General features: G+C 40.1%; 1 protein-coding gene across 4 annotated transcripts in view; it reads right to left on the bottom strand.

Moving 5' to 3' along the window:
• Slc16a10 (solute carrier family 16 member 10) overlaps positions 1-19306 on the bottom strand; it is a 134466-nt gene that overhangs the window by 7766 nt on the left and 107394 nt on the right. The window contains exon 4 of one of the 4 annotated variants that reach the window (XM_048353916.1): positions 4729-4872. The exons of 1 other annotated variant lie outside the window; for it this stretch is intronic. In XM_048353916.1, coding sequence (XP_048209873.1) covers positions 4729-4872 — 144 coding nt within the window. Of the gene's footprint in view, positions 1-4728; positions 4873-18705; positions 18990-19306 lie in introns of those variants that run through there. 2 more of the 4 variants (XM_048353919.1, XM_048353918.1) reach the window with 2 other exon arrangements.

The following is a 19306-nucleotide window of genomic DNA, read 5'->3' as shown; positions in this document are numbered from 1 at the left end:
GATCTTAGTCCAGGCAAACCCAAGCAAAAGTGAGAGGCCCTTTTTGAAAAAGTATTAGTGCCAAAATGGCTGTGAATGTGGGCTCAGAGTAGTAGTGTTCATGCTTAGCAAGTACAAAGCCCTGAATTTAAACCCCAGGGCTGCAAGAGAACAAAAGCAAAAATGAACTTTTTTTTCAGTTTTCTTAATTAAAAATTTAACTCAGGGGCTGGGAATATGGCTTAGTGGTAGAATGCTTGCCTAGCATGCATGAAGCCCTAGGTTGGATTCCTCAGCACCACATGAACAGAAAAAGCCAGAAGTGGTGCTGTGGCTCAAGTCGTGGAGTGCTAGCCTTGAGCAAAAAGAAGCCAGGGACAGTGCCCAAGCCCTGAGTCGAAGTCCCAGGACTGGCAAAAAAACAATTAACTCGGGGCTGGGGATATGGCCTAGTGGCAAGAGTGTTTGCCTCCTATACATGAGGCCCTGGGTTCAATTCCCCAGCACCACGTATACAGAAAACGGCCAGAAGTGGTGCTGTGGCTCAAGTGGCAGAGTGCTAGCCTTGAGCAAAAAGAAGCCAGGGACAGTGCTCAGGCCCTGAGTCCAAGCCCCAGGACTGGCCAAAAAACAAACAAACAAACAAAAAACAATTAACTCATAAACACAATAAAAAATAAATAAACTTAGAGAAATGTGCACGATAATACATTCTGTAACAAAGGCCAACTATACTTACAGCTGACCTCTCTTAGCTTTCTTTCTTTCCTGCTACTCTTCCTGTCTTAGTGCCCTGTACATTCCGGCCTTTCTTGTCCTAGCCCTGCTCAAGGACCTCGGGGACCACATTTATTCTGTTTGTATCATCTAACCTTGGTCTGGGTGATACCTAGAGCGCATGGAGCTCCGTTTTTAGAAAGTCTGTAATACAACAAATGTCCATTAGAGGGTTCCCTTAACACTTGAGAACAAGACTAACATAATCAGCTAAATGTTGGGAATACCTACAATGAGTTATTCATGAAGTGAAGACTGGTCCTCATATAATAAATAAGTTTTTAAAAATAATGCACAATGTATGAGGCCTTGAATTCAATCCTGGCACAACAAATTTTCTCCTAGCTATGTGCCCAGTCTCCTTCCTATGACTGCTTACTGGGCCTACATATAAATAGACATCATAGTGAGGTAGCCTCTCTACTCTTCATTGTTCAAATCTATAAGTGGGAATAAGGACAATATTCCTTTTAAAGTGCTTGGACAATGACTAATGAGATAAAACCTGGAAAGTACTTACTTTATGATCTGGCATATGAAAATGCTCAATAAATGGTAGCTATTACATATAGCTACTTAGTGGAAGCTATTTGTCTGGAAAAATCCCTTTTCCAATCAATTTCCTGTTCCCAAAATCATCTCTTTTTCAAAGCACTGCTCATGCTTCAGTCAGAAACTTCAAGTCTTCTTTTGGCTCTCCTTTCTTTTCCATAGTCAAATTTTGGAATGAGATATTTCCATTATTAACTGATCCTATTCCATTTTCTGCCACTGTATTGAAACTCCTCTCTGTGAGGCACTGATGGCTTCTCTTTTGCTGAATCCAGTGAAGCCTTTCTAGTCACTAACTATTGATATCCTGGCCACTTCTGCCCCTAGAAGTACTCAAAGCCTCTACTGAGCACTGAAGGAGAGCTGGCCACTCTCAGACTCCTTGCTGAGTCCTTCGCTTACTCCATTCAGCTGTTGGATGTCAAAGTCCCATAGGTTTCTTATCCAAACCTAGGTCTACTCACAAGCTTCAAACTCTACTGTCTCATAGTCACCACACACTTAACGTGGCAAAAATGAAGTCATCAAACTACCCAGATTTAGTGGGTTACTGATCTCACAAAATACTCAAACCATCTATTCTTTTTACCCTAATCACAAATCTGAGGCCCAGATTAAGTGGCTCCATCCATGAGTGGTTTACAGTAATTCAATCATTATATCCCTGGTTTACTCCATTTGATCTATGTCTCTGCCTTGGCTTTCCTGCTGAGGCTCTTCAACGGTCTCCAATTAGTCTCTGTGCCTCCACATTAAAAAAAAAAAAAAAGTAATAGCTTTTTTTTTTTTTTTTTGGCCAGTCCTGGGCCTTGGACTCTGGGCCTGAGCACTGTCCCTGGCTTCTTCCCACTCAAGGCTAGCACTCCGCCACTTGAGCCACAGCGCCGCTTCTGGCCGTTTTCTGTATATGTGGTGCTGGGGAATCGAACCTAGGGCCTCGTGTATCCGAGGCAGGCACTCTTGCCACTAGGCTATATCCCCAGCCCGCTTTTTTTTTTTTTTTTAAGTCAGTCATAGAGCTTGAACTAAGGACCTGGGGCACTGTCCCTGAGCTCTTTTGCTTAAGGCTAGTGCTCTACCACTTAGAGCCACAGCACCACTTCTGGTTTTCTGATGGTTAATTGGAGATAAGGGTCTTATGGCCATTCCTGCCTGAGCTGGCTTTGAACAGAGATCCTCGGATCTCAGCCTCCTGAGTAGCTAGGATTACAGGCATGAGCCACCAGCGCCTGGTCAAAATAATAGCTTTATTGTGCTGTTATTCACATATCACAGTACTCAGACATTTTAAGTGTACTATTCATTGGTTTTTAGTATATTTACAAATTGTACAACCATCACATGTTTAAGAATATTTTCATTACCCCCAGAGAAACTCTATACACTTGGAAATTACCATTCCCTTCTTTCCCCAGCGCCTGACAACCATTAATCTACCTGTTTCTACAGATCTTCCTTCTGAGCAGTTTATGTAAAAGAGATTATCAACATGGGTCTTATTGCCACCATCTGAATTCTTGCCCCATCCTCCATTCTGTCCTTCACAATTACTACACTGATCATTACAAAACACAACTCACCATAGTCCCTTGCTTAAAAATTCTTTTATGGCTCCTCTTAAATTGCAGAATGAACTTCATCCTCTTTTATTCACATAAAGGCTCCTCCCAATCTAGCTCTTTCCCTGCCCAAACCATCTACTACTCTATCCAATTCAAATATTCAGTTTCTCTGAAAATCATATGCCATATCATACCTCCATATCTATCCCCATGTAGCTTCCTCTACTTGGAAGTCCATCCATCCAACCACCCATCCATATGTGCCTAACTACTTACCTCTTATGCATGTGTATATGTGTGCCTATGTGTGTGTGCGTGCACATGTGTGTGTGGTGCTGGGATCAATCACATAGCCTTGTCTAGGCAAGGCAAATACTCTACTACTTGTTGTAGGGAACAGAGCTGACTCCATCTTAATTAGGGAAACATAGTAGGAAATGTTGGGAGGGAGTAGATTAGGCTAACCTGACCCCAAATTCTGCTTCTGTAAATGGCTTGCTTAATTTGTTATTTGCTCTACCCCCCTGTGTCAACTTCCTACATCTGTGCCATGCTTGCTTTGTTCTGTGCTCTGCCCCTCCTTCAACCTCCTACATTTGTGAACTAACTGCATGCTCTATCCCTTGCGTCAAGCCCTTACATCTGTGCTATGCTTTTACCTTTATAAACCCCAGTTTGAGGACTGCTCGGGGGCACAGTGCCAGCTCCTGAGTCTGCACTGTGTCCCTGGCCGGTCAGCCCGCTCCTGAGTCTGTGCTACGTCCCTAGCTGCCCCTGGCTGGGCAGTTTGCTTCTTCCTTCCCCAATAAACCCATCTTTTTGCTTGAGACTGTCTCTGAGTGGTGGAATCTTGGGGGGACGTGGAACCTCCCCACCCTGACCCGGTAACGCTACTAAGCTACATCCCAAGCTCTTTAACAACTCGCTCTCGCTCTCTCTTGCCAGTCCTGGGATTTGAACTCAGGGCCTAAGCACTGTCCCTGGCTTTTTTTTCTCAAGGCTAGCACTCTTACCACTTGAGCCACAGTGCCACTCCTGGCTTTTTCTATATATATGGTACTGCAGAACAGAACCCAGGGTTTCATGTATACGAGGCAAGCACTCTATCACTAGGCCATGTTCCCAGCCCACTCCTTCTCTCTTAATATTTCTCAGACCCTCACTAGTGATTCAGTTTCCAGGGCACCAATCTAGCATACTTATTATGCTATATTGGTATAATATACTGTGATACTTTACTTCAATACTGCTTTATATATCTTCCCCTGAGATCTTTAGCTGCTCACTGAGGATCACAGTTTCCTTTAACTCTGCAGCATTTTGTACAGTGTCTGGTAACTACCTGTTGACCAAGTATGAATTTTGATCTTGGAATTAACGTTTGTTTATACATACTATATAATACCCAGCAGGCAAATTTACAGTAAAGCAACTCAAAAATCTCTCTTCTACTCTTCCCCTTTCTGTCTTTCTGTTCTTCTTTCCCCTTTCCTCTCCCTCCCTCCCTCTCTCTCTTTCTCTCTCTCTCTCTCACACACACACACATTTCCTAAGATATTGCAAAAGGCACCAGATTTCATATGACTAAGAACTTTGCCAAAAACAATGAATTCTTCTTAGAAAAAACAATGGGCAAAAACATTTTGGTTTGGTGGAGTTCACTGACAAAACAAAGAAGATTGTTTGGCTGCCAGTGTCCTATGTTAAAAACTCAAGCTCATAACTAACTACCTGTAGAAATCATGTTCTAGAAAGTGTTTTTCATTCGTATGAAACAAGTTAAGCATAGAAATACATTTAATGAGTTATCAGGAAATAAGAATAAATTTGTTAGGGAAGAAAAGTGTGAGGGGAGTACCTGTAGATAAACCTTCTTCACACCAGGCACATAATCTGCAACACGGCCAAAGAGAAGCCGTCCAACTCCTGAAGTGATGCCAATGCACATGAGAACCACCTCCTTATTCTTTTCATCTCCAAATTTTTCATTCACATGTTTCATCTGTCCACCAAAGAGAAAGGAGCCATATTAAATATAGTAGGAAAACATGACACGTTTGAAGTTTTGCATTCAATGTGTTTAGTTGCCTACCCCTCCAAATTAGAATATTTGTAACAACTGTTTTGTGATAATTTTTTTTTGGCCAGTCCTGGGCCTTGGACTCAGTCAGGGCATGAGCACTGTCCTTGGCTTCTTTTTGCTCAAAGCTAGCACTCTGCCACTTGAGCCACAGCGCCACTTCTGGCCATTTTCTGTATATGTGGTGCTGGGGAATTGAACCCAGGGCTTCATGTATAAGAGGCAAGCACTCTTGCCACTAGGCCATATCCCCAGCCATCTGTGATATGTTTTTAGGAGAGCATATGAGAGAAAATTAACATGATTTAGCTTGCATAAAAAGTAATGAGTTCTTACAAGGGATTTTTCTCAGTAAATGGCTACCAACTTTACAAGCTAACATTCAGCCATGCACAAAGAAAGACAAGAGATTTTTGAATACACCAACATAGTTGAGTTCTCTAAAGGTAACCCAAGGAGTCAGAAATTTGTCTGCCTCCTTAAAGACAGTTGAAAGGTCAATTCTAAAGTTTCATTTTGGGCTGGGAATATGACCTACTGTAAAGTGCTCGCCTCATATACATGAAGCCCCGGGTTCGATTCCCCAGCACCACATATATAGAAAAAGTCAGAAGTGGCACTGTGGCTCAAGTGGTAGAGTGCTACCCTTGATCAAAAAGAAGCCAGGGACAGTGCTCAGGCCCTGAGTTCAAGCCCCAGGACTGGCAAGAAACCAAAACAAAACAATAAAGTTTTATTTCTTCTAGGGGACCTGAACCAAAACTGACAAAACTATCTGAAATAGGTTACAGCAGAGCATCCAGGATGAAAGTACAAGCTTCCCTAGTTGCATACTCACACAATGCTAAAACAGATAAACATACAGGAGCAGTCTTATATAGTGGTTAAAGGATTTAAGTCTCTGGAAAGTCAGACTGCTTAGGTACAAGTAGTCTATCAACCCTGTGACTTTGGGTGAGTTCTTGACCTGTAGGGCCGCAGTTTCCTCATTGATAAAATGGAAATAGCGACAGTATCTATTTCAAAAGTAGCCATGAGGATCAAGTAAAATGTCTACATAACGGAGGTGGGGATAGAGACAAGTGGTAGAGTGCTTGCCCAGTATGTTTATGTTCAATCTTCAGCACTTTTCTAAATAATAATAAATATAAAATTATAAATTTGAAAATAATTTTGTAGAAATTAAAAACAATTTGTATAATTATTATTTAGAAGATTGCCTATACAGCTTAATGACCAGACATTAATTTTAGCCTTCCTTTTAAAAGAAACCTTTTGGGGTCATTTGTTCTTGAAGTGGAGGTAGAGAAGAAAGAAAGGACCTTTTCCTTCCATTTATAGTCTTCTAAGAACATAGATTACAATGACAGCCTAAGCATCATTTGACTTTCCTAGAATGACCCTGGCATTCCCTGTCCCTCATATCAAACTCTGATTTAGGTTTTCCATTTCCTGCCAAGCTCAATGGCCCACGTGGGCTTTCTAGATAACATATCCTTCCTTAAGATACTTCTGTTTAGCTTTATTTAGCTTTTTTTTTTTTACATAGGGTCTTGCTATATATATAGCTAGTGCTGGCCTTAAACTTACCATCCTACTGCCTCAACCTCCTGAGTACTGGGATTGCAACAAGCATGTACCACCATACCTGGACTCACTTATCTTCATTTTTTTCCTGCTTTCACTTTTAAAGTCAGTTTGTGTGTGCTATCATCTCATTTCTGTCTTCCTTTTCAAAACTGAAAAGCTTACCATTCTATTGTCATTCTGGCACAGAAAAATCCTTGTAAATACAGCTTTAATCATATCAATTTCTTCCTCAACAGTTGTCTACTGCCTACATTTTTCTCTTTACTTGGTATTCAAAACTTGCTATAATTTGTTACTAATCTATCTTTATACTTTTATTAACTACTGATCCTTAGCTCAAGAGTTGCAAATTTAAATGTTTACAACACTCTGGAAAATAATATATGGATGCAAAACACTCACTGGAGAGAAAAAAATACACTTCAGTTGAGTATTACTATTAATCTTGCTAATCCTACTGCCAGGGCTCCTTTTACTTATAAAAAAAATCAGAAGTCTAAATTTTGTATAGAAATGTTGATATCTAACTTCAATTTGGAAAGCTGTGTGATCTAGCCATACAAATGCCAAACAAAACATATCTGTAAAACTTCATTAGGCCAGCTTTGATCTTGGTCCTAATCCCATCTGGTCCAGTAGGACAGGTTTATTCCTAGTGTTGCTTAAACATGCTAATATGTTCTTACTGCTCTACACTCATGTTGCCTCTTCTGCCCTCTTCGATTTTTAAACTTATTGCTACTGCCTAAAGTTATCTCTAGCACTTGCATGTTCCTACCCATCCTTACTACCTTCTTACTGCACATTCTCTTTAGTAAGTTCTTTCATGTCAAAGTAGACATTACTCAACTGCTTGTTTCCAAGCCAACTCAGCGTCAATAAGCCTTGTGCTGAAGTCACCATCCCTCACTTTCCTAAGTGGCCCACCTACCCAGGGTAGAAACCCAGCAACCATCCAGATTACTCCAGCTCCTTCTCTTTAAAATCCATCAGTTGCTGGGAATATGGCCTAGTAGCAAGAGTGCTTGCCTCATAAAATCCATCAGTCACCACAAATCTCAAGGATTTTACCTGGTAAAAATTACTTCACTTAGTCTATGCTCACCAGCATATTTTAGTTTACTATAAGAATCTTTTAACATAACTTCTTACTTCAGCCCCATTCCTAACTCTCTCTCTCTTTAACCTATGTTCCCTAAAACCATTAGTTGGTTTCAAAAGTCTCTTCTTGCTATCCTCATTTGTCTCATAAGCCTTCAGGTTAAGCTTAAGTTCTAGTCTGACAAAGCCTCTACTTTGTGCTCTAGTCTCACCACCAGTTGCCTTTGGAAGCACACCAGGCTCACTGAGTGGCAACTGAGTACTGAAATGCCCTACTCCAAATTGAGATGTATTACAAGTACAAGATACACAAAAGAATCAGAAGTCAGTGGGGTTATTCTTTAGCTACGTAGTTAAGTGAACTATGTTCTAAAAACTAATTTTATTTGTTTCATTTTTACTTATTTACATGGCTTATTTACATGCATTCTTTCTCTCCCCTTTTCTCCATTCTTCTGTATTATGTTTCTTAAAGAAATTCAACTGGAGGGGCTGGGAATGTGGCCTAGTGGTAGAGTGCTTGCCTCCTATGCATGAAGCCCTGGGTTCAATTCCTCAGCACCACATATATAGAAAAAGGCAGGAGTGGCACTGTGGCTCAGGTGGCAGGGTGCTAACCTTGAGCAAAAAGAAGCTAGGGACAGTGCTCAGGCCCTGAGTTCAAGCCCAGGACTAACAAAAAAAGAAGAAGAAGAAATTCAATTGCAGCTACAAAGATAAGGATTTCTATCTCTGTCTGTCTCTGTCTCTCTCTCTCTCCATTTCTCTCTCTATCATCTATCTATCTCCCTCCCCCTGTCCCTGGATCAGGATCAAACCCAGGACCTCATACATGAGAATTAAGTGCTGTACCACTAAGCTAAATCCCCAGATCCTATTCTAACTTGTAGAGACATTCTTTAGTGTTTACAAGAGAGGCAAATTTACCATTCTTTTGATGAATCTAAGCACACCTCTCTGCCAAGTTGCCGCTGCTTCTTCTTCTTCTTTTTCTTCTTCTTCTTCTTCTTCTTCTTCTTCTTCTTCTTCTTCTTCTTCTTCTTCTTCTTCTTCTTCTTCTTCTTCTTCTTCTTCTTCTTTCCTCTCCTCTTTCTTCTTTTTTCCCCCTAGTACTGAGGTTTGAAGTTAGAGCCTTGGATTCTTGCTTAGCTTTTTTTGCTCAACGCTAGCACTCCATCACTTGAGACTCAGCTCCAATTCTGGCTTTTCTGATAGTAAATTGGGGAATAAAAGTCCCTTGAATTTGTCTACCTGGACTGACCCCAAACGGTGATCTTCAGATGTCATCCTCTTGAGTAGGTACGATTACAGGTGTGAACCACCAGTACCTGGTTGCTAATATTGTTAGTGTTTTCTTTTTTATTTTGTTTTGCCCCTTCTCCTATTCTACTTTAAATCTTTAAAAGAAAATAATAAGGCAAAGTATATGAGATCATTTGAAAGAGGGTAAATTAATAGGTTCAAATTATGCATATATATATATGTTTAGCTCTTTAACTATAAAGGAGATTAATCAAATTTTATTATTGTTGTCACTTAAAGGAAGAATTTCAACTTCCAATACTCCCTCTCTATTCATCACTAAAATCTGTAAATAAAAAGTTTCTTTGAAAAAAAAAAAAATCAATTTTATGGTTTCAAAAAAAAAAGTTTCTTTGGTCAACAAGTGAAGATATGGAACCTGTAGCTACTTGAGGTCCCTCACCAAGGAACCCAGTAGTACTCAGGAAGTCCAGTGTGTTCCACTGGTGGCCTGGGTCTCCCATGGCTGCTGCTGCGTGTTTTATAATTTTCTACCCATTCTCTCACTCCCTGGAGGCCACCATGTACTTTGCTTAGCAAAATGTGCAACTTTGGGCAAAACTAGCTACAGATATGGAAGCATATTTAACCTTATTTATTTATTTATTTATTTATTTATTTTGGCCAGTCCTGGGCTTTGGACCCAGGGCCTGAGCACTGTCCCTGGCTTGTTTTTGCTCAAGGCTAGCATTCTGCCACTTGAGCCACAGCACCACTTCTGGCCATTTTCTGTATATGTGGTGCTGGGGAATTGAACCTAGGACCTCCTGTATACAAGGCGAGCACTCTTGCCACTAGGCCATATCCCCAGCCCTTAACCTTATTTTTAAAAACTAATGCAAAGCATGGACTTCACTACCTATCCAGGAGGTAATATTAACATCTTTAAATCATTGGATTACATTTACTTATTGGAAATAAAGGGTAGAGTGTGTGCTTGACATCCAGGTGACACTGTTTAATCTTCAGCATAAATAAATAAATAAAATTAATGTCATCTTTAAAGACAGTCTTTGTCTGAATGCACAAGCACAGGAAAACCAGTGTCTCTTATTTATAGTCTCAAATATGTTTAATCCAGGGCTGTACATTTATGGGGATTAACAAAGTTGCTGACATCTTGACTACCATCTGCTTCTCAAACATTTTTCCATCTTGCAAGGAACAATGGCCTTTGCTAACTACATAACTGTCATTTTTAGATTGTGTGAAACACTATTGTTTTGTGATCCAAAGATATATGCTAATTCTTGATCTACTGGTTAAAGAAGGAACAGCAACCCAGTTCAGCTTCCCCTTCCTCTAACCATCTCCAACTCAAGTAAAGGAAGGTACACATCTCCATAGATGAGATGTTTCTGATCATCCAGGTGAAGGTAAGTTCCCCTCCCCTCCCTGGAGCCCAGAGGTGGATCCCATTTGGGAGAAGTCAGATGCAACAGATCTGGTAGCAATCATCCCAATCTGGTAGCCCTTGTTAACTTCTCTCCCTACCAGATTCTTTCCTACTTCAACACATTTCGGGGACATCAGATGAGGTTCTTTCACTGAGAATCCATGGCAGAAAAATCTGGCTCTGAGAGACAAGATCCAACTGTGAAAGATTTTAAATGAGTGGCACAGCACAATCCAGCGGTACAATGAAAAGCAATGGTGGTACATGTTGGTAAACAAAAGTGCCATGGATTTAAAAGGCCCAATGATTATCTGCTGTACCTTTGTCTAAGACTGATTTTTAGCCATGACACCATGGTCATTAGCTTCATTTCTCACTCCACCACCCACCTAAGGATGTGACTGCTTTTTGCTTAAGAACATTTATACAATATTTATATAACTTATTTAAATAGAGAACATGATTAAAACATAAGTGTGTACAAGTTATGACTCTGTATTTGGGGGATAATAGTTAAAGAAGAACTAATAGAATCTTAAAACAAAAGGAACTTGATTTCTGACAGTAGACTTGAAGTGATAGCTGATTTGGTACAAAATGCTAATAAAGGCAACATTACAAGGCCAGGAAAACAGTAAAACCAGGTCCAATGGAACACTGTAGAGTGAGAGTAAAATAAGAAAAAAAAAAAGCCCTATCTGTGGAACTGGGTAAAAAGGTGAACAACAACAAAAAACTCATATTTTAATTATTCACTGTTGTAGTTAACTATACTGTGAAAGATAAAGTCTCTCTCTCTCTCTCTCTCTCTCTCTCTCTCTCGCTCTTTCCCTTGCCAGTCCTGGGGACTGAACTCAAGGTCTGCCTACTGGCCCTGAGCCTGTTTGTACTCAAGGGTAGCACTCTACCACTTGAGCCACAGCACTATTTCCTACTTTTTATGAGTAGATTATTGGAGTCACATGGACTTTACGGCCTGGGATGGCTTCAAACCACGAACCTCAGATCTCAGCTTCCTGAACAGCTAGAGTTACAGGCATGAGCCACTGGCACCCTGCTCACACACTGTCATTTGTCCTAGCTTGTGATGTGGGGTGGGGGGAGGGGGGAGGGGGGAATGACAGTACTGGGGCTTGACCCTCAGCCTCAAGCTCTTTATTAGCTCTTTTGCTCAAAGCTGGCACTCTTCCACTTGAGTCAAACCTCCATTTCTTGCTTTTTCTTGGTTAATTGGAGGTAAGAGCTGGTTTTGAATCTAGATCTTCAGATCTCAGCCTCCTGAGTAGCTAGAAGTACAGGCTTGAGCCACTGGTAGCCAGCATTGTGATTTTTTATTTCTTGGTTATCAGTCTTTTTCCTTTCCTCCTGAAATACACATCACCAAACTACAAAGAGGGTGGATGACAGGTAGGCACGCAAACTCATTTTCTACTTGAGGATAATAAGTTATTTGTAGGGGAGAGGGCCTGTATGTATGGAATTCAAGGACATTCCTTCCACTTCCTACTTTCCAGTAGGGTTACTAATGCTCACATCTCTTCACATCAGAGATTAGCAATGTGAGCTTCTGGCTTCCCATCTTGAGTACTTTCTAACAATATACCCATCCAATGTTTGAACAAGTTACCATAGAAAACCATTTGGCTTGAAGTTCACAGAAAAGAGTCTGGCCCCTTTAAAAAAACAGAAGTACGGTTGAAAGAGAACAGATAGCCTGCCAGAGTGGTTGGTTAATGTATAATCTCAGAATTTGTTGCAAATCAAAACTTTACACTACCCTTTGACTTCAAAGTTGGATTAACAGGAATCTGAATGGAATGTGCTTGGTTTGTTTTTTCCTTCTTTTTAAAAACTCCATCTCCAAATGATTCCAAAAGCAATACTTACAAAACCATTTAGTGTAAACCAACTGTACAACTCATGGGTGGGGGAGAGGGAAAGGGGAAGGGAGGAGGCAGGGGAAAATGAGGGAGGAGGTAACAGGTTGAACAAGAAATGTACTCACTGCCTTACATATGAAACTATAATCCCTCTGTACTTCACTTTGACAATAAAGGGGAGGGGGAAAGCTAAATTAAATTATAGTAGTTTCTTAAGAAACTACTATATGCCACTAGCTTATCAAGTGAGTTGACTAAAGGTGGGAGAACATTCATTTCAGAAATTTAGATGCATAAAATTGAGCCTTTTACTCCAAAATACTGAGATAAGACTTTATAGTATTTCATAGATAGCCATGAATTAAATTAACCTCAAAATGTAACTTCAGTTTGTTAAGTCTGATTAACTGTACCTTGAGACATCTCCAAGACATGCTAGAGGAGGAAGAAAACCTTTGTCTGCCACATTGTTTAGAACTAACACCTCAAAAAACGCAATGACTGTTTTTTCTTGTGACTAAACTTGTGTACAGGTGCCCACTGCCGCCTTAGTGGCTGAGCAGGTGGAGAATAGACCTTTGGCCTAACAGGGATCTGGGAGGCATGGATAGCTGGTTCTGTTTGTTTTTTGAAAAGTCAATCTTTCCATTTCATTAGAATGGGTTACCATAGTGTTGGTTGATAATGACACATGCTATTATTAAGACATGTTACAAAGTTTCTAGAATGAATATTATTTAACAGCCACTAAGGAGTAGAAAAGGTTCTGAGAAGGAAGAGATAGCTGATAGTTTGGAAACCCCAATCTAATTTTTAAAACATTTTCTAACAAAAAAATTATAAGACTGTTATTTTTCCCCCTTTCTGTTTGAAGTATTTCTCTGTGGTTTTACACACACACACACACACACACACACACACACACACACACTCTTAAAGGAGTGCTGCTTAGGATCAAGATTTAGTAAAAAATTTTAGAGGAATTATAAACCAAAACCAATGGAAACTTAGATGCCAATTTATATAACCTTGAACTTTAGGCTGGGGGTATTCGCTCAGTGCTATAACACTTGCCTAACAAGCCCAAGACAGTTGTTGCAATACCCAACATAGCAAGTAAAAAACTTTGAACTTCAATATTATAAGGTAGACTTCATCTTATGATAGAAAATAAGGGCAGGAAATGTGGCTTAGTGGAAGAGATGAAGTCCTGGGTTCAATTCCTCAGTACCACATAAACAGAAAAAGCTGGAAGTGGTTCTGTGGCTCAAGTGGTAGAGTGTTAGCCTTGAGCAAAAGAAGCTCAGGGACAGAGCCCAGGCCCTGAGTTCAAGCCCCAGGACTGGCAAAAAAAAAAGGATATAAAATAAATTACTTAGGTATTTAGTTAACTTGAAGTTATTTATTTACCCTGTCAATTTCTGTGCCAGAAGATTTTAAAGTTATAAAAAATGTTTTACCTAGGTGTAGTAGTGTACACCTTTAATTCCAGAACTCAGGAGGCTAAAGATGATCTTCAGGAAAGCACAAGGAGTACCTATTTCAAAAAACACTTCTTCCTAAATCATGAAAGGTATTTTGTCTTATCTGAATTTGATTTTGAAAGTTTTTCTTGGAGACTCATTCTTGGCACCATCACTTCCAGATATTTGGTTCTTGGCTCTTGTGACTCAGACAAAGACCTGTGAATTATGACACTTCACCTGTGAAGAAATTGGACTGCCAGTGGGTGACCATCAAGATGAAAGAATTCACTGAAAAGGATGGGTTTTTATTTATTTATTTATTTATTTTTAATGGAGTGACAGTCCCTTGGCTTGAACACAGGGCCTGGGGCACTGTCCCTAAGCTTTTTCCCTCAAGGCTAGGTTGACAACTTTGTGCCACACTTCCACTTCTAGCTTTTAAAAATGTTTTTATTGGTATTATAAAGGTGATATATATGGGGCTAAGAATGTGGCTTAGTGATAGAGTGCTTGCCTAGCATCATGAGGTCCTGGGTTCAATTCCTCAGTACCACATGAGCAAAAAAAAAAAAAAAAAAAAAAAGCTCAGGGATAGTGCCCAGACCCCAAGTTCAAGCCACACAACTGGAAAAAAAAAAAAAAAAAAAGAAGGTGATATACCGAGGGGTTACAGCTACCAACATCAGGTAAAGAGTACATTTCTTTTTAGACAATATCACCCCTTCCCTTGCTCTCTTCTAATTTTTCCCTCCTATTCTCACCCACAAGTTAGATAATTCATTTTCAACATAGTGTCTAGTTAGTGTCACTGTTGCATTTCACTTCCAGCTTTTGGGGGCTTAATTGGAGATGAGCATTTCAGGAACTTTCCTGCCTCCGAAGGCTTCAACCCATGCTCTCAACCTCTTGAATAGCTAAGATTATAGGCATGAAGCACCAGAATCCAACTCAATTTTAGCTTTTTACTGGGTATTGTGGACATAAGAGTCTCATGGACTTTCCTGTGTTGGCTGGCTGAGTAGGCTCCTGAGTAACTAGGATTACAGGGGAGCTACCAGCACCTGGCTTTTTTGGGGGGCAGGGGGCTTCTCTTCTATGTTGTCTTTGCTGTGAGCATGAGGCTACCTCCATTCCTCTCTCATATTTTATTTATGATCTATTATCTAAACATTTGCTGCAGTGCATTGTTACCTGCCCGACCATAATTCTGGATGCTTTTCAAAGATATTGGTCCTAGGTAACCAGCAGAAATCCACTGTTAATAAAACCTAAAAAAAAATTTTAAAGGATGGCGATGGGACTCACAGCCATGGTCTGCATCCCTGTCCCCCCCCCCACCCCAAGAGCAACTGATTTCAGTACTTCAGTGGGGTTTATGAAGATACAAAGCTGTTTATAAAGGCAGACAGGGATTCATGGTTGTGATCAAGTTCTCTTGTTTCTGCATTTTGCATTTGCCTAAAAAGAATGGAGAGCTATGCTCTGTCATCTTACTACTGGGTTGATCTGGTAACAAAATCACCTATTGACTAAATGTGCATGAAAATAAAAAGAGTACAGGTTATGGAGTCTTACCAATACTGAGTTATATGAATTTGGAAAAATGGTTCAAGGTGAACAAATGTGTTCAACAAAAGGCTCATTCAAATAACCTGAAATTAGAGATGCTTAAGATCGCTTCATCTAAAATGGGAAAGGATAAAATTAGTATTTCTTTTTTTTTTTTTTTTTTGGCCAGTCCTGGGCCTTGGACTCAGGGCCTGAGCACTGTCCCTGGCTTCCTTTTTGCTCAAGGCTAGCACTCTGCCACTTGAGCCACAGCGCCACTTCTGGCCGTTTTCTGTATATGTGGTGCTGGGGAATCGAACCCAGGGCCTCATGTATACGAGGCAAGCTCTCTCGCCACTAGGCCATATCCCCAGCCAAAATTAGTATTTCTGAGAAAACAAATAATTTAGGATTTTTGTTTGTTTGCTTTTTTTTTTTTTTTTTTTTTTTTTTGCCATACTGGCGATCAAATTTAGGGTCCTGTATGTGCTAGAAAAGTGCTCTATGACTGAGCTATACCTCATTATTCAACTTCCTTCATTGTTATTTGTTCTTGTTGTTTGTGATTCTGGTTGTTGTTTTTTTCCTCTTGGTGCTGGGGTTTTAACTCAGAGCCTTGTTCTTTCTAGACAGATGTTCTATCACTTGGGAAATGCCCTCACTGTATAATCCAGCTAGCCTCAAATTTGTGGTCTACTTCTGTACATCACCTTTATAATAACAACTAAAAATTTTAGATTTAAAATAAGTTAAAGCCCAGGAGCAGAATAAGAAAAAAGAATTGTGATCCTCTACCTCTTAAGTGCTGAGATTACAGATGTGCACCACCATACCCAGCTTCAGCTTAATTTAAAAATGTTCCTCTAATTCTGAAGAAAAATAAAAACAAAGCGATCCTTCTACAAAAATTCTCTTTCTTTTAAGTCCTTCTAATGATGTTGGCTAGAAAGTTACTTTGTATATCTCTCCTGTCCTTTCTTAGTTAGGCACACATTATTGATTCCTTCCTTTCCTAACAATCCTGAAAGTCATCCGACTACTAGCTCTCTCCCTAGTATCATCCACAAATACAATTTTTTACCCAAATGAAGATTAAATCAAGATTAGGCCTACATCAATTTTCCATCCATTTTAGTCATTTCCACATACTTATCAGACTGTCTACCCTAATTGTTCTTTTTCTTATTTCATTGTTCCGAGAGTGAAGATGTGATTAGCATTATTTTTTACATGTTTAGTTTTATCTTGTGATTGTGAAGTTTTCGGGAGGAAGTGGACCACACTATTTAGGATGATAATCAGGAAGTGGCAGGCCTAGGTGGTTAGGACTGAAGGTGGCAGGGAACAGCACAGCGGGTGCTCTCTAGATATCCCAATACCTAAGCACAGGCTGGAAAGAAATGTCTTAGAAGCCAAATTAAAAGCTTTGTTTGATTCAAAGGCTCTGAGTAATAGTTTCCAAACAACCTCAAATATTACACATTGGATCAACCACTTAATAGTGTTTAAGAAACCTGTCTGGACTGGGAATATGGCCTAGTGGCAAGAGTGCTTGCCTCCTACACATGAAACTCTCAGTTCGATTCCCCAGAACCACATATATGGAAAACGGCCAGAAGGGGCGCTGTGGCTCAGGTGGCAGAGTGCTAGCGTTGAGCGGGAAGAAGCCAGGGATAGTGCTCAGGCCCTAAGTCCAAGGCCCAGGACTGGCAAAAAAAAAAAAAAAAAAAAAAAAAAAAAAAAAAAAAAAAAAAAATCTGTCAACACTGTTTTTATCTTTCTGGTAAAGTTGTGCCCAAGTATAACCTCTTTTAAATAAATCACATAAAATTTGCCATTTTAGCCATTCTGAACTGTACTTTTAGCATTAATGACATTTATATTGGTGTACAATCACTTCCATTTATATCTAGGACTGTTTTCATTTTCCCAAACTGGAACCTGTGCAACTGCCCGTTCCCTATCTCCTTCCTGTTCCTTGGCCCCCTAGAAATCACCCTGATTTTTTTTTTTTTTTTTTGGCCAGTCCTGGGCCTTGAACTCAGGGCCTGAGCACTGTCCCTGGCTTCTTCCCGCTCAAGGCTAGCACTCTGCCACTTGAGCCACAGCGCCGCTTCTGGCCGTTTTCTGTATATGTGGTGCTGGGGAATCGAACCTAGGGCCTCGTGTATCCGAGGCAGGCACTCTTGCCACTAGGCTATATCCCCAGCCCATCACCCTGATTTTTTGTTCCTATGACTTTGACTACCTTATGTACTTCATCTGAGTGGACTCACAAAGTATTTGTCCTTTTGTGTCTGGCTTATTTCACTGAGTATGACCCCAAAGTTTATCCATGTAGTAGCATGTATCCCAGCATTACCTTTCTTCTTTTATTTCATGCTTATGTTACTTTTGGGACTTTATTGACTTTTAAACATGTGCAGGTAATGTTTAGTGTTTAGGAATTTTATTTCATGAGAGAAAAGGAAGCAGTATCTATGTTACACAGCTTTGGCTAGACAGGGACTGGGTGCTGTGAAGCTGAAAGTAATGCAGAATTTAGCAAGTGCCTTACAGGAAGAGAATGTAGGAGGTTCATCCCTAACCCCAGCCAATTCCAGCCCAGGATTCAGAGCAGGCCTTGGGGACTAAAGAGATTAGGAAAAAGACATCTGGCAGAGGAGAGCAGCTAATAGTTGAGGCAGCTAAAACTTTCCTCTGAAGAAAAGTTGGCAAGGACAAAACTAGGAACTGAAAAGTCCTCAAGAAGGAGCACACCAAACAAAACCATGTGTTCTCACAAATGAAACAACATTATGTAGGCTCAGAGATACTTGATTTATGTTGAGGACATTACAATGAATCAAATACTCAATAATCAACATAGCATTTCAAACTCTACAGAGGTGTGCTTGGTTCAAGAGTAGTATAGATCACTTGCTGAGCTATGGTCATGCTCAGGCATCCCCTCTGGAAGCAGGCGAGAAGCTCAGCAGAATTAAGTATATTTTGCTATCCATTTACCTAAGTTTAAGTTAGTCCAAAGTTGAAATTAGTCATTGTAAGGTGGTAAGCTCTCTTTTATTTTGGTATTTAAGGTGTACTTGTTTTTGGTGGTACTGGGGTTTGAATTCAGGGCCTTGTGCTTGCTAGACAAGCACATCATCACTTGAGTCATGCCCCCAGTCCTTTGTTACTTTTTATATGAATTCTCTCTTATTTTTTCCTGGCTGGCCTGGACCATGATATTCCTATTTGTGCTTGTAGCTGGTACAGTATCATGCATACCTTCATGCACAGCTTTTTGTTGTTGTTGTTGTTGTTGTTGTTGTTGTTGTTGAGATGGAATTACAGCTAACTGATTCTTTGTGTTTGGTTTGGTTATGGTTTTGGTTTTTTGTGCCCACCCTGCCATCCCCACCCCCATCCGCACCCCCACCCACCCCCCACTGGTCTCAAATTGAGATCTTCTGATCCTCCCAATCTCTACTTTCTGAGTAACTGAGATTATAGGTGTAAGAAATCATAGCAGGCTTCACTTATTTATGTTTTAAACTTTACTCTGTCCTAACTATATTTGTGTGACTTGAGAAAGTCTACTATGAACTCCTTTCTCTGTAAGAAGGAAATAAAATTAATCTGAAGGGGGTTGTATGTGGAAGATCAAAGAACAACACTGAACAATCTAAAGTACTGTTAAAATGTAAAGTATGTACAAGCAGAGAAACTAGCAGACTTTGTATTTCAGCAGCCTAACCAGCCTATTAGTCCAATCTGAAATCAAGCAAAAAAAGAAAAATGTGTTTAGTGCCAGAAATATGCCAAGTAGCAGGTCTGGAGCAAAGAAAAGCAGATGCCACTCCTACCTGAGTGGAGGTCCACACTCCATTACCTCTTCCTTGGTTAGCATTTCCTAAGGTATAAGAATACTTCCCCATGTATTTTGGAGGTAAATCCAATTTTCACCAGCCTTTCCCATATATTGAATATGTCACATTCTGTAAGGGTCTAACACAAAATACTCCACTGCAACATCTCAATTTAGGTTAAAGTCAAGTATTTAGAAATATTTGTAGATTTCTTTCTCTCCT

This window comes from Perognathus longimembris, chromosome 9 (genome assembly GCF_023159225.1).
Source record: "Perognathus longimembris pacificus isolate PPM17 chromosome 9, ASM2315922v1, whole genome shotgun sequence".
Taxonomy (NCBI): Eukaryota; Metazoa; Chordata; class Mammalia; order Rodentia; family Heteromyidae; genus Perognathus; species Perognathus longimembris.
Note: the sequence above shows the minus strand (reverse complement) of the source record. Positions and strands in the feature narration are given on the sequence as shown.